Here is a 14,916-nt window from a genome sequence, read left to right as displayed (position 1 = left end):
CCAGGACCCTGGGGTCAACACCTGAGCTGAAGGCACACCTTTCACCAGCTGAGCCACCCAGGCGCCCTTGAAGTGTTATTTCTGCAAATGAAGTCTCAGAACTTCCTAGAAACAAGCCAATGGGTATCCATGTCTGTAGCACACAGGGCTCATATGTGTCTGATTTCAAGCGGGTCTAATTTCATTTTAACAAAAGATAAGGCTTTTTATTGGAGTCATTTCTCCAGAAATAAAATGGAATTGAGGAGAAATATGAGAAACTGTCTTTGAGTATCGCTGTGGATGATGGTTCATCGGGGCCCTGGAGTTTTGCAGGTCTGTGCACATGCAGAAAATGTGCCAGCAAGGCCTGCTGAGTGCTAGTGCAGCGGCCTAAATAAAAGGCTGCAGACAGGCAGGGGAGCCAAAGGCCGGCTTGGGAAAAGGATATTGGCAATTGGGTGCGGAGGGGTTGCTGGTGAACTGTTGGCAGCAGTGCAGACTCAGACACGAAGGCCAACTTTGTGCAGCAGGCCCCCTCTGAACAATACACATTGGCTGGAGGAGGAGGAACCAGTTCCTGGGCTGTGTGTGCATTTGTAGCCTCAATGCTGGGCCCTTTGTGGTGTCACAGGAGTAGACCTGTCAGCTCCAGGGTGAAGGGTCCTCAGAGGCTTCTCTCCACCTTGTCCAAAGTGGTTATTTCCTAGTTCAGCTCCTTGGTTTCTTTTCACAGCATTTACTACAATTTATTTGTGTGTCTCTCTTCCTGGAATGTAATTCTATTAGACAGGGCCTGGGATCTGTTTTGTTCACTGTCGTAACTTTGGTCTCTAACGGTGCTGGGCACATACTACTAAGTGTTCAATAAATAGCAATTGAATGAAAAATAAATATCAGTCAGAGATCACTCATTCCCCTTTCCTGGAAGTGGAACGGCAGCCAGCGTTAGCAATTTACTTAGAGAAATACGGAGAAACCTGGTATGTTTGTAAAAAATGCATATGAACTGTAGGGGAGCAAAATTTACCACCCCAAAATGTGTCTCTTTGGCATAAGGATTATTTTACGCTGATTAATTTTAAGAAACAAAGACTCAAGATGGTTTTTGTTTTTTGTTTTTTTTTACCTCCCCCTAAAGTGCCCAGAAACATGTAGATGGGGGCCTGCAACAAGAAAGCGCGATCACCAAAGATAACTTTGTTTTATATCAGAAAGACTTGTCTGCAAGGCATGGCGAACATCTCCTCTTCCCATCTTTCTAGGAAATGTCTTCCTCTCCTTTGACTCCCAAATCCCTACCCTCTTCTTAGCTCAGATACCATAGAAGCCTCATCCGCCTACTGCCTGTGGGTCTCATATTCTTATAGGGTCGCTCTACATATGTGTTTAAACTTGTCTTTCTGTTACTCTGTCTTGTCAATTTGATTAGACTGCCAGAAGAATCTAGAAGGGTAGAGAAAAATCTTCCCCTGCCCGACAGTTGGCGTAGTCGGCAGGACTTACTTCCACGTCTGGATATTGCTCACTCCGAGGCTGCTAGAGCTGAGAGGTCCTGACGCCTCTGACAAGCACCTGCAGAAGCTAAGAATTCTTACCACGAGGGGGTCCCAGATCTCTGCCTGTAAGGTCTGCTGGAAGTGAGCATGATGAGGAGACTTTTTTTTTTTTTTCTAAATTTAGTTTAGCAGGATAAAATATTTGTGGAACTAACTGCTTGGATAGGGCCACTCTGGTTAAGAAAAGAAAAAGTTGGGCCACCTGGGTGGGTCAGCAGTTTAGCATCGCCTTAAGCCTGGGACCTGATCCTGGAGACTCGGGATTGAGTCCCACGTCGGGCTCTCTGCGTGGAGCCTGCTTCTCCCTCTGCCTCTCTCTCTCTCTCTCTCTCTCTCTCTCTGTCTCTCATGAATAAATACATGAAAATCTTAAAAGAAAATAAAAGGTTGGTAATGAGCACTCTTGGTTTCTATTGATCCTTTTCCTTCCAAAGATGGTCATTGTTTTTGTCTCTATCTCTTATGTAGTTTGTCCTAAGGAGGAAGGACCGTAGAGCAGAACGCAGGCGCAGCCACTGTAAGCCTTCTGTTCAGGCTGCCCGCATGGGCTGGCGAGTTCCTGGTGACCAGACCAGCCTCTGTGGACATCAACTTTGCTGTGAGTCCCCTATGTAAAAACTGGATGAGGCTTTACCTTTCGTCTCCTTCTCTGTCCTGAGAGCTTGGCCTTGTGACTAGTGAGAATTTTCTCTTCATCCTCTCCATCTGGAAGGTACCCTTTCTGGGGTGCATTTTGGTGGCCAGGGAAATAGACTGGGGTTCTGTGGCACAAAGTCATAAGCAGCACTCTCTTTGGCCAGCCATGGCAGCTCCCAGGGAGTTTGCCATAAAGGTCCCAGTCCCTAAGAAGCCTCTGCAGTCTCAGCCTTAGTTTCTTACTGCTGGGAAAGTCTCATTCTGGTAGCACCTTGCCTGGTGTCACAGATGGGCAGGTGTGTGACTGGAGGGATCTCACGTTCTTGTGGGAAACCAGAGACACTGTTTTCACTACATCATCCTTACCACCTGTGTAATGAAGGGTTTTGCTTCCCTAGACAATCCCTGGGAGTGAATTTGTTAGAACTGGTGAGGGCTGCGTATTTTGCATTCTCTTTTGGGATGCTTCTTGCATCCTTGGTCAAGCCATAAAGAAAGCTTATTAGTTTGAGTCATTATTGAGATTAATAGATCCCATTTGTCGGGGGCCAGAGGATGGATCTTTAGAATTGAAAACTTCTATATTTGAAAAATTTTGGAGAGCTCTCATCCTAAACTCTTGCCTTATTGGCATCTGTGGAAAAGACCAAATTAAAAAGTGGATACAAGGAATTATAATGGCTAGCCTTAGGGACTCCTTTTGACAAGATGAAAGAACAGAAATTAGACTTAGAACAAAAATTAACACTCCACATTCAATGTAAATTCTTTCATATTAAAATCCAAAGAATTAAATATGCTACCTTCCAGCACACCAGCTTATTTTATGTCTAAAAACTGCTGTTCCAGAAACTGTAGGTACAAAAAATGAAAAAATGCACAATCCTATTGTTCTGTGTCCTAAGAGCTCGGCTTGGCTTTCTGTCTGCCCGCAGGCTCTTGGTTCTTTTGACTACCTTTGGGAGTGACTCTGGCTCTTGAGAAGGTACTATCCTTTGTACCCTCTTTGAAGGCATCTCCTGATGCATGAAGGTGTTCCGTATTACCCAAATATTGACTGTTTGTCTCGGCTAAAAACTGGCAAGATATTTAAAAGAATTTTTGGGGGGTGGGGGGGGTAACAGTTCTGTGGTTAAAAGTTGATTAGAAGTTGGAAGATGATATTCAAAGCCTGACAGGATTTTTTAAGGTCTCCTACCCAAAGCTAAAGGAAAACCATGTGCCCAAAGGGAGAGAAGCAAATGGAGATGATGTATCTGGATGAGGGGATCAGCCCCTTTGATATAATTTAGGCTGCAATTCAGTTCTTTGGAAAAAAAAAAAGATGAGAGCAGCTGTTATTATTTTATAAATCTTTGCAAAACTAAAAAAAAAAAAATAGCTCTAGAGGCAATCCAAGGTCCATCTATTCCTTTTTACTGACTTAAAAACTTCCCCTATTTATCTCAAAAGGCTTGTGAATTATTGGCCTTGGGAAACCAAAGTCCTTCTTGGAGGAACTTCCATTCTTTTTTTGTCCCTTGAAGAGGTAAATCTCACTGTATCTTTGAAATGTAAACACCCCAGGAGGTATCTAAAATAATGCCCATATTCACCTAAGACTAAAAGGAAAAAAGAAAAGGAAAAGGGGTCTTATAAAAAAATACAACTCCTCCAGTTTCCATAAGATTACTTGTCAAGGACAAAGACAAATCAGGCATCTTCACTAGTATTAATGGTAAAAAGCTTTAGCCATCTGAATGGGTAAACTGAACTTATAAACTAGTGAGTTTTCTATTGTTATATCTGACTCATAGCTAAATTTTTAAAATTAAAAGTTATAAGAACGGTACCTGGGTGGCTTAGTCAGGTGAGTATCTACCTTGGGCTCAGGCCATAATCCCAGTGTCCTGGGATCAAGCCTCTCTCTCCCATGTTGGGCTCTGTGCTCAGCAGGGAGTCTGCTTCTCCCTCTGCCCCTCCTTGTGCTCTCTTTCTCACTCACTCTCAAATAAATAAATAAATAAATAAATAAATAAATAAATAAATAAAATCTTTAAAAGAAAAGCTCTAAGATCTGTTTGTGTGTTTGTTTATGTATGTACAATATAGATGCAGTATTTTTCTACCCTCTGGATGGCATCACCAAAATTAATTTGTAAAAGGGCTCTCTTTAATGATTGGCTTAAAATTAAGTGCTTATAAATTAAGCATTTCTAAATCTCAGGAGTATAATAGAAACTAACCCAAATGTTTTTCAAGTTTATGTTATCTAGGGTATTTTCAGTAAATAAAAGCTAGTTTAAGTTTGCTGGTTGAATTAATACAGACATGTCTTAGAGTTAGCCACATTAAGTAGAGTACTTGTATTCTACTAAATGTCAAATAAATTTATCTACTGAATGTCAAATAAATTCATGTTATTTTTGTTACAAAATTTGTCAGCAAAAAAACCAAACAAAAAACAAATGAAAGAAAATCTTAAGATGACAGCTAAGTGCTTAAATATCTCATGAAATTTTCATGAGTAATCTAAGTATGATTGTTAAGAACAGATGAATTAAGTAGATGTAAGATAAGAGTTTTAAGGTGAACTTTTTTGCAATGATTGTTTTATGAAATGTTTAGTTTCCCAGATCTCTGTGTTAACTTCCACCCTTAGAATTTTGCTAAGTTGAATTAAATGATGAGAATTCATTGACTGTCTAGATCCTTTGCAAATAAAATAAAATAAAATAAAATACTGAAACATTAATTGCTAGACAAGTCTATTTTTGTCTTCTTATTGCTGGGAAACTGAAGATGTTTCTAGTGTGTTAAACATGTCTTTTGCCACATTGGAAGATTGTATTATTGAAAAGGGGCATAGGCCTGTGTGTTGTGGGGTCTCTGGGTTAGTTTTCTTACATTGCAGTATGGAGCCTTCATTTTCTAGATGGTTTCCATGTGTGTTATGCTCTGGTTTCTCAGGTTGCTGGCTACGTCAGATTAAGATCCACCCTAATGTCCTCATCTGAACATAATCACGTCTGCAAAGACCCCTTTTCCATGTCAAGTCTCAGGCACAGGACCCCAGCTATGTCTACTATGTGCCCTGAATTGTTCAGACCCTGGGAATGATGTAAGGGAGCCTGCCTGTGGGTTCAGAAGAGCTGGCTCATGTGCTCATTCTCACCACACTTCACACTCTCGTGTTTCTAGCACCTAGAGGTCCCTACTTAGCCATGAGGAGCCCTGAAGTGTTTATACCCTGGACCAATCCATGGGAGCCTGACTACGGGTTGGGAGGAGCCGGTTCATGAGCACTTTGTTTCTTACCACATTCTTGCCTTGTGGTTTCTAGCACCTTAGGCCTTTTCTCAGGTAGATGGGAAAGAGAGAGTAGAACAAAGGAGAGCAGGGACTAAGCAACTCTCTAGCACAAGGCAGGCAGGAGTTGGAGGCTCATCAATGAAGAGGGTCACTCAATCCACTGTTACTAAGTCCCTTCGTGGTCACCAAAAGATGTTTCTGGGTAACTGGGGAGTCCCCAGGCCCTGATGCCTTGACGTGGCCAGACCTAGATGAGTTGCCAAAGATTGGTTTTGTCACAAGAAAGAAGTCAAGGACAGGCATGCAGCAGAGCAGATGAGTAACAGAAGCAGGAAAACTTATTAAAGTGAAAAGTACACTCTTGTGATCTAAAAGAGGATGAGTTCGAGAGAGAGAGAGAACTGCACACCCTGGGTGTTGGGTTTTTATCTTTTATTGATAGTTGTTGAATACGGGGCAGAATAATGATTGGGGGAGGGGAAGGAGGGTTTGGTGTTTTTTGTTTAAATCCAAATCGACTCTAATGTGTTAGGCAGCCCAAGAGGGAAGGCTTTGGGATCAGGAAGCTGATCCCATAGTTAATTCCTACAAAACAAGGAGAATACATTAACTGACTAGGTGTCCATTACCAAAATCATCCTCGGCTTCCAAATTGTGTCTCACTAGGAATATTGCTGAAAGTTCCTGGGGTTGAGAGTGACAGGAGGCATCCCTCTTGTCACTCTCAACCCCACACTAGTGAAGTGACACCTTCACACTACCTGAGAAGGGATGTTGACTTCCCTTCACTTCCCCCATTGCATCTTAGACTACCATGAGGGCAGGCGAGTGGGCTGAAATGCTATAGAGATTGGGGCTGCTTCTTTCCATTTCGGAGGAATCAGTATATTTGGTGACCAATAATAATACCCTTTGTAAGCCTCTAGATCTAGTACTGATGGATGGGGTAGAGGTTCTGGCCTTTGTGAAGAAGGGGCAGCTATTTTATATAGTATTAAGCATCATAGATCTAAGCTCGAAGTACTTCCAATCTGAGAGCAGGACCAAGAACGCCAAACATCCCAGGGGTAAGGACAGATGAGAGACATGATCAAAAGTATGGAACTCCTATCTAAACCGGACAACTCTCTTGTGAGCTTTATTCATGATTCAGTCCCAAGGGAGCTGTACCTCCTGAGTGCCCCGACTGGGTAACAGCTCCGACTGGTCCTCTTAGGAAGCATGCAGTCATGCGTATCTTGGATTTTATGCTTATTGAGGGATCATACTGGGTTATTTAGGAGAAAACCCTACACAGGAGTCTTAAGATCGGAGGCTGTCCTAATGACATGTGTGGTGGCCCTGTGCCTGACAAAGAACAGGAAAAACAAGGATAGTCTGATTTCTGAGCCCAATGCCATTATAGCCAAGGTAATAGTGTCTAGTAGGATGGCAGGAATCCATCCAATCCCTGTGGCGTACCATGGGCAAGAATTTTTCTCCTGAGCATTCACACAAGGCATGTTCCAAGGATCATACTATTCAGAAATACCCAGGAAACTAGAAGTAAGTAGAGGGGCTGAGGGAACAAAAGAGATTTACCAAGTAGCAACAACAAAACATATAGTCCTAGAGATTATGAAGCGTATTCGTAAATTCACCAACCTAAACAATGCTGGTTTCACAGGCAGTTCACAATTGCTTACTTCTTAGTATGAGCAGTGTTAGGGGTCTCCAGAAAAAGAAAAACAGACATAACTTTCCTGATGTAAGAAAAATAGAAAAATCATTTTCCACCCCCCCCACCCCCATCTTCTGACAAGATATAAGAACAAACAGCCACTATTAGGCCAGGAGATAACCTAATCACATCAAGGACAATAAATCAGTGGCAAAACTCTCAGTGCTGGCTCAAAGTAGACTGACCTGAGGCACATTCTTGAGGTGACTTTACAGGATCCCTTGGAACCAGGTACTGGGCCAACTGGAACCAGAAAACTGATGACATTGACTCTTGTTGGCTTGGTGACTTTGACTTAGACTCAGTCACCTTAAGATGATGATTGTCCAATTCCATGTGTATTCCCCACTATGCAAGCCCCTTCATGATTACGTATGCATCCTTGGTTTAAAATTTCCTCAATTTTGTTGTTCAGGAAGACACTGCTTTGGGAAAGACCCTGCAGTTCTCTTTGCTTGTTGCAAGTAAAACCCTTCCTTTTCCTATTCTTTGCCTTGGTTGTGTCTTTTGGCTCAAGATTCAGCAATAGCTAAACCCAGTTTTGGGTAATATTAGTATTCACTAGAAATTAAAGTTCCTTTCTTTTTTCAAGTGGTCTCTACATCCATCTTGGGGTCAAACTCACGACCCCGAGATCAGGAGTCACATGTTCTACTGACTGAGCCAGCCAGGTGCCCTTAGTAATTAAACTTTCTAAGAGTTAAGAATTCTAAGCTTTCTATGGATTAAGAATTTTAATTAATATATGTAATTAAAGTTACTAGAAATAACAAGGTCAACATCTTGGAAGAGGACTTTACCTCCATTTTGACCACAGTTTGTAACTGATTAAGTTCTTCTTTCCAGTTTATCTTTTAACTCAGGCAAAAGATCCCACAGGCAAAGCATCCTGTGATGGGAACTGAAACTACCTCTCAAGCAATGACAACTGCCCTGACGCCTGCAAGACCCGTGTGATTGATCCTGAGATAGTAATGGGTTTGACCTTTACTGCCCACCTGCATGTACCCACGAAAACCTTTGTCTGACATTTTCCTAATATAAACCTTGAAGTATTTTCGGCACTTTGGAGACAATCTTTGAGATGCCAGTCTGCTGTCTTCTTGATGTCCTCACTAAAATAAATTCTTTTCTTGTTTCACCATCACTCGTTTGTCTGCCTTTGGATTTTGGCAGCAGTGAGTGGCTGAACCTGGTCTGTTTGGGACCCCCTGGAGCTAGATGCCCTTGCACACTTGGGCTCCAGGTACAATCTCTATGCAAGGAAAGTAAAGTGTGTGTTGAGGTAAGAAACAAGTGTAAGAGGTTTGTGGAGAAGGAATCTTTGGAAAGTAATTTTTTTGCATTGTCAGGGCTGGCTAAGACTGGAATGAATGTAATTAAGAGAATGGGCTTTAATATCAAAAGTCAACGGTTGCAAAAAAAATTTGGTCTTCTCTCTTTTAAAAGGACAAACTGTCTTTTGGACTATTGGTATGCTCTCAATAATAGATTGTGAAGGGTTTTTCATTCCCCTAAAATAATCTGCCTAGAAAACAACAAATTCTGTGTTTTATCAATATAATGTCCTAATGCTTCCTGTTGTCTTAATCCGATCTTTCGATTACTGAAGAAAATGGAATCTTCTCAACGTTAAAAGAGCTCAGTTTGCTAACCATTATGCAACCATCTCTATTTGCCTTTTAAATCTTTTACTGTCACTTTCCTTAAGTAGACAATTAAGTATTGTTTTCTAATTATCTGTGATCTGTTGGGGAAGAGAATTTCCTCTGTTCTTCAAGGTCCTTCTAGCTCAACTAAGAATCGCACTGACATGAGACAGATTAACAGGAGAAAATTAAATTTAACAGTGTACATATAGGGAACCCACATAGACACGGAAATTCCAAAGATAGGCAACATCGTGTTTATATGAGCTATGGAGAGGGGTAGGGGCCAGAGGATACAAAGGTGGGGAAGACCATTAGCAGGAAGGTAAGTGGAGGTGTTTAGAAAACAAAATTTGCCCGATTATGAAGACAAATTTCTTAAGTAAAGAAGAATTTCTGTTAATAGCTCTCTTGCTGGTACAAGGATGCAGTTGAGGGGGAGATAAAGAGCTTTTCCTGAGTCTGATGGCTTGGGATAGCTTTTAACTTGAAATAGTGTTCATGCCAATTGGTCAGTCTTGGGATAGCCTGCCCTTGGCCCCTATAATTCCTATTTAATCAAATATTCAAACCTTTTGATATTGTTGACAAACTTCCCTCAATTCAAATTCTAAATGAAGTCTTTTTGCCTTAAAAATAACTTTGAGATACGAGATATTGGGTTGCTGGAATATCTCAAAAGATTTGCTCTCTCTCCTTTTAAAAGAGGGCTGTCAACCTAATTAGGCTTATTTGCTATGTTAAATTACACAAGAACCACTGTCAAATAAGCAAAGATAAACCTTTCGAATAAGCAAAGATAAACCTTCTTAGATTATATTGTATGGGCTGATATTATTCATATAAGTCTTCCAGAAATTATATAAAATTCTTAAGATTCTGATATGTCCTGGTACAATGTCATCACTCATAATTCTAGTTATTATCTTAAAAGGTTGTATGTCATAGAAATAACCAAATTTCCTCACCAATTTCATTATTATAAGCTCTAATCAGACCTTTAAGCCATTTTTAAGTCTTTTATCATTTATAGACAGTTATTCTTTTTCTCAGATGCTTTTATAAAAGTGTTCCTGGTAAAATGCTTTATTTTCATGGAGATTCATGAAAATCATGACCTTGAGATCATGACCTGAGCCTAAACCAAGAGTCGGCTGCTCAATCAACTGAGCTGCACAAGTGCCCTGAAAATGTATTGAACTAGACCTCTAGAAATCTTGACTGGCTAACTTCAGAACTCAGAAACAGCTTTATAATTTGGTTCAAATACTAACCATTGTTTTTTTCTGTGGTTTCCACAGAGGCTTCTTATTAAATACTTGATTGCTTGTGTAATGTAGGCCTAACTTTTAGAGCCCATTTTATATCACCCCCTTCAGAAATGAGTTTTACTAAACTGACCTATTGTTAGGACTGAGACTGGTTCGGTGAGATGGAACAATCCACCAACTCAACTTCTGGACTGTGAGACTTCTTGGTAGCATATTTACCTCACTTGCTTGACTGCCAGTGGGTCTCATATCCTTATGGGGCCCCTGTAAGTACATAATCAAATTCTTTTCATGTTAATCTGCCTCATGTCAATTTGATTATTAGACCAGTCAGAAGAATCTAGAGGGATAAAGAAATTATTTTTCTCCCCAATAGTATCAGCATATGCATCTATGTCTCTATTTATATGTGACCTCACTTGTTATTATAAAACTGTTATTTGCTTAAATTTTATCATATTACTGTACTGCTAAATAAAAATAATTCAAGGATACACATTAGATAAAATCTATTGGGGAAAAATTGTCTGAATTGCTAAACCCTTGCTACTCAGTGTCACCCATGGACCAGCAGCACTGGCATCACCTAGGAACTTGCTAGAAATACAGAACCCTCAGGCCTCAATTCCAGACCCATTGAGTCAGAATCTGCAAACTACTGAGCCTCCACTTTGAGAAACTGGGCTCTAAGAGATTCTCAATTTAGCCTGTGGGATCAGTTTTGAACTATAGGAGGTAGTTTACTAAAGTTGGGGAAAGAAACAATAGTTTTGATCTAAGCACAGAAGTGAATGATAGTTCCACGAGGAATAAATTCTATGCTTCACAGGTTGACTTTTATTTTTAATCTTCAAAGAATGACTGTTGGTCAGTGGAGTTAGTGGGTGTTTTAACCAAGTATAACTCATGCCGTGCTACTGTCAGAGTTAACACCGTGGAACCATTCAGAATTTCATTCAGGACAGGACAGTAACCATCCCTTGTTTGACTGGAAAGTGAGTATTTGAATGAGGTGTTAATGGTGCTTTTTAATTTTTACAAATGATTCTAATTGATGATTAGTATTCACTTATTACTCACTTATTACAAGATTTTTGTTGTTGTTTCATAAAGTTGGTAAATTAGCTAGCTGCTATTACAAAGATCAACTCGGAGCTTCTTTCTGCAAGGGGACACATTCCTGAGACTGTCAGTGGTTTAAAAACTGAAGCTCAGTAACTGATTCCTCACTTTTTTATTTTTTCTTGGTAACAACCCCAGGTTGAAGAATTAAAATGATAACAGGCTCTTGCCCAAAAAGCAGAATTACAAAAAAAAAAAAAAAAATCCCAGTTCCCTAAACTGGACACATGAGTAGCGATGGAAAAAATAAGTGGTCTGATCTTTCACACTTGAATGAGGCAATTAAATCAGCATTTATTCAGTGCCTGAAGGTGCCAGCGAGGGGCCCATGCAGGGGCTCAGGCTAATAACACCAGATTCCTGTCTTCAATGGGATTAGGTGACTTTGCTTTATCCATGACCGATCTCTTCCGGGCCTGCTGAAAAACCGGGAATTCTCAAATTCTCGCCTTCTCGGTAATCAATTCACTCTGTGCTCTAGGTCAATGGGAGGATCAATGGCAATGAGAAAGTCTTGTTCTTTTTCATCTGGAAAATTAAACCTCCTTTCCAAAATGTCCTTAGTCACTGATCCTCATCAGTGAGGATAATCTTTCCTTTACTCTGGGCAGGTTGTTTTTATTCCGTGGGCCTCCAGAGCAGAAAGAAAAATCATTTTCGAAGCTTCCTCGTCTGTTGAATGTGCCTTGCACACTGGTGCTAAACAGGCAATAAATCATAATAAATGGAAATAGTCGCCCATGGCATGATCTGATGGAGTCGTTTAAACAACCGCTTTGTGTTGACAAAGGGTAGGGTGATTATGCTAGAGGAATTCAAAGGCGCTTGAAACAAATGAACTGGAGAAATTGCTGGAAAGATATGGGGGGGTTTCTTCCCGGGCCACAGACTCCCTTTGCTCCAGCTCAGCCTTGAAGTCCGGGACCCCCAGTAGGTGGGCGACTAAGACCCTTCTGCTTCTGCGGCCTTCCTTCCCCGAGGGGGGCCCACGGCACAGCCGCCCCCGGCCCTGCCCCCGAGGGTGCAGCTTTGGCAGCTGGGCCTGGGCGTCCTCGCACCGTCCGGCAGGGCTCTGCGCAGGTGGGCCGCTTCCGGGGCGCCCCCTCCGGAGCCGGGCAAGGGCGCCGCTTGCATAAACGACACTGCTGGAGGGCGAGCGACCTCGTGTGGGCCGCCTTGCACGCGGGCCGCCTTGCACGTGTGGGCCGCCTTGCACGCGGGGGCGGCCTTCTGCAGCCTCCCCCCCCCGCCCCCCCGGCCGCGCACCTGTCCTCACCTGGCCCGGGGCACAGGCTCAGGCCACCGCGCCCAGGCTGGGGCTGCAGGGACCGTCCTCGGCCGCGCTCCAAGGACACGCGGGGCCCTGGGTCTCAGGCCTGGGGGCCGCAGAGACTCCCCTGCGGAGCGGCCGGGGGCTCACCTGGGACCCACCTGGGACCCTGGCAGCCGGGCCACAGGCGGTGACCCCAGGGCGGGCGGCCGAAGGGCACAGCCCAGGAGCAGGCCCGGCGGGGAGGGACCTGGGCGGGGCACCGCGTCCACGTCGTGCCCCACCGGAGGGGGCTGAGGGCTCTTCACATTGGCCTGCTGTTCCCGGGGTTTCTGCTCATTTCAGGTGAACTCAGGAGTGATCGGTGATTTGCACTGAAGTCGTGATTTGCACGACTTAGCTGCCAAGAGGCTGCTTGGGGAGGCGGTAATCCTTTGAGAGCTCTTTCAGTAGGTCACGCACCTAAGAGTGCTAGAAAATTCCAGAGGAGCCTCAAGATGTGCCAGCTGCTGCCCCTGTGCCCCAGGTGTGTGTGTGTGGGGTGAGCAGCTGGAGACACAGCTCCTTGTCCCCGACACCGGCTCCATCAACTGCTTTGCTGAATGCTCCTGGTGGGCGGTGGGCCCAGATGGCAACGTGACTCAGCTGTCCTCTGGGTTAGCACGTCCGCTTCTCGTTGAAGCCTGTGGGCTTCACCTTCACAACCCCTGCGAAAGAAAGATTCAACGCCGTTCCCAGAGGGTCACTAGCCTGAGGTTGCAGCACGATGCTGGAAAGATCTTTTGGCTCAGACACTGAACGTGAGGCCTCTTGAGGCTTCCCAGGCTAGGAGCACTTAGAGAACAAAATGCAAAACACAGGAAGGGCACTTTCAAAACAGAGCTACAGATTTGGCTGAGCGAGAAACGTAACAGGAACTCCTGGATGCTGGCAGCTTCGCCACCTGCAGCCAGCATGCCTCAGAGCTGCTCATTAAAGCTTCTATCAGGTTTGAAGCTCAGCGCCTTGAATCCCGCCGACGGGCTGAGGTCAGAAACTCGAGACTCCAACGGGTTGTCCCTTTGAGCAGTTCATTTAATGGGGCCTCTTGAAACAAGCCTTCCTGCCCTAAGCCCCTCACAGAACCCTCTCCTGGGGGCGAGGCTGGCGTCTGGGTGAAGCGAAGAGGTCTGGCCCGGAGGGAGGGAGTGGCACACCTTGGGCTGGTCTGGACGGAGGCCTGAGCACGCAGGGCCGCTCCCTGTACTGTGAGCCGTTTTCAAAGGCTGGAGGACGATTCCATCAAGGTGGATCCCCAAGACATCTGTGAGTAAAGGACATACGGATCCTAAATGGCTCCTTCTGATTCCAGATCTGTAGTTTTATTTCCTTTCTTTATCTTTTCTTCCTCTATTAAGGTCTTTGAAGAGTTTTGCTCTTGACCCCAAAGAGTCAGGGTCCTGGGGCTTTTGTTCAGGTTCCCAGTGGCTGAGGAATATGTTGTTTGGCTACGTTGATGTGGTTTGATGAATTATCTGAAGAGGAATGACATGAGGGACACCTGGGTGGCTCAGTCGGTTGGGTGGCCACCTTTGGCTCAGGTCATGATCCTGGAGTTATGGGATCGAGCCCAGCATCTGGCTCCCTGCTCAGGGAGTCTACTTCTCCCTCTCCCGACTAGTGCTTTCTCTCTCTCTCGTCACTCTCTCAAATAAAATCTTTTAAAATCTATAAGAAAAGAAAAGAGGAATGACAGGATAATTTTATAGTGCTAAAATGGCAGTTCTTTCCCATTTTGGCAAAGATTATAGGCCCTGAGCCAATAGGGATGAGCCATTCCCTATAATGGCTTAGAGCTGGGTTGAATTTTGAGTCTCTGGAGAGTTATAGGCTGATCAGGAGGCCATGAACTCCTCTGGGCTGTTGTGTGTGGGTTTTAAAAGTCTGGGCTATAGAGTCAAATCGCCTTGGTTCCAGTCTCTGTTTATCCTCTCTGATCAAGGCCACCCAACACTCTCTAAAGTTTGGTTTTCTTATTAATAAAATGAGAGTAATTGTAGTGGCTACTTCACAGGGTCATTAGGAGGTTTGAGAGCACTCAAGAACTTCAGCCACCCACTAGAGTGTCTGGCACACAGTCAGCACGAAATGAGTGGAAAACGAAGTAAATGCTGTTGTTATCACTGGTTGACCAAAGAAGACCCCATCCCCTCGATGAGGCTTTCTAGAGGCCTCAGATTCAACTAAATCTGGAATTACTCTCAATGAGTCAGCTTCATCCAGATCCAGATCTGGAGAATCCAAATGCAGCTGATCGACACAGCTGCCACGCTCCAAGATCTGGGAATCCAACAATACATCAAGTATATACCATATGCAGGAATGTACCAGCATTTCCCTTAAACAAGTCGAGGAAAGCCTTCGAATCAGGGTACAATAT

General features: G+C 43.6%; 1 protein-coding gene across 12 annotated transcripts in view; it reads right to left on the bottom strand.

Annotated features, from left to right (window-relative positions):
• Positions 1–14,916, bottom strand: part of MAGI2 (membrane associated guanylate kinase, WW and PDZ domain containing 2) — a 1,325,593-nt gene that overhangs the window by 39,254 nt on the left and 1,271,423 nt on the right. For 3 of the 12 annotated variants that reach the window (XM_077863882.1, XM_077863878.1, XM_077863885.1), the window contains one exon: positions 12,298–14,204. The exons of the other annotated variants lie outside the window; for them this stretch is intronic. Coding sequence is in view for 2 of the 3 variants with exons in the window: in XM_077863885.1 (XP_077720011.1) it covers positions 14,176–14,204 (29 nt within the window). In the remaining variant the exon portion in view is untranslated. Of the gene's footprint in view, positions 1–12,297; positions 14,205–14,916 lie in introns of those variants that run through there. 12 annotated transcript variants of the gene reach the window in all.

The sequence above is a fragment of the Canis aureus genome, chromosome 21 (assembly GCF_053574225.1).
Source record: "Canis aureus isolate CA01 chromosome 21, VMU_Caureus_v.1.0, whole genome shotgun sequence".
NCBI classification, from domain to species: domain Eukaryota; kingdom Metazoa; phylum Chordata; class Mammalia; order Carnivora; family Canidae; genus Canis; species Canis aureus.
The sequence above is the reverse complement of the archived record's forward strand: the minus strand, read 5'-3'. Positions and strand labels throughout refer to the sequence as shown.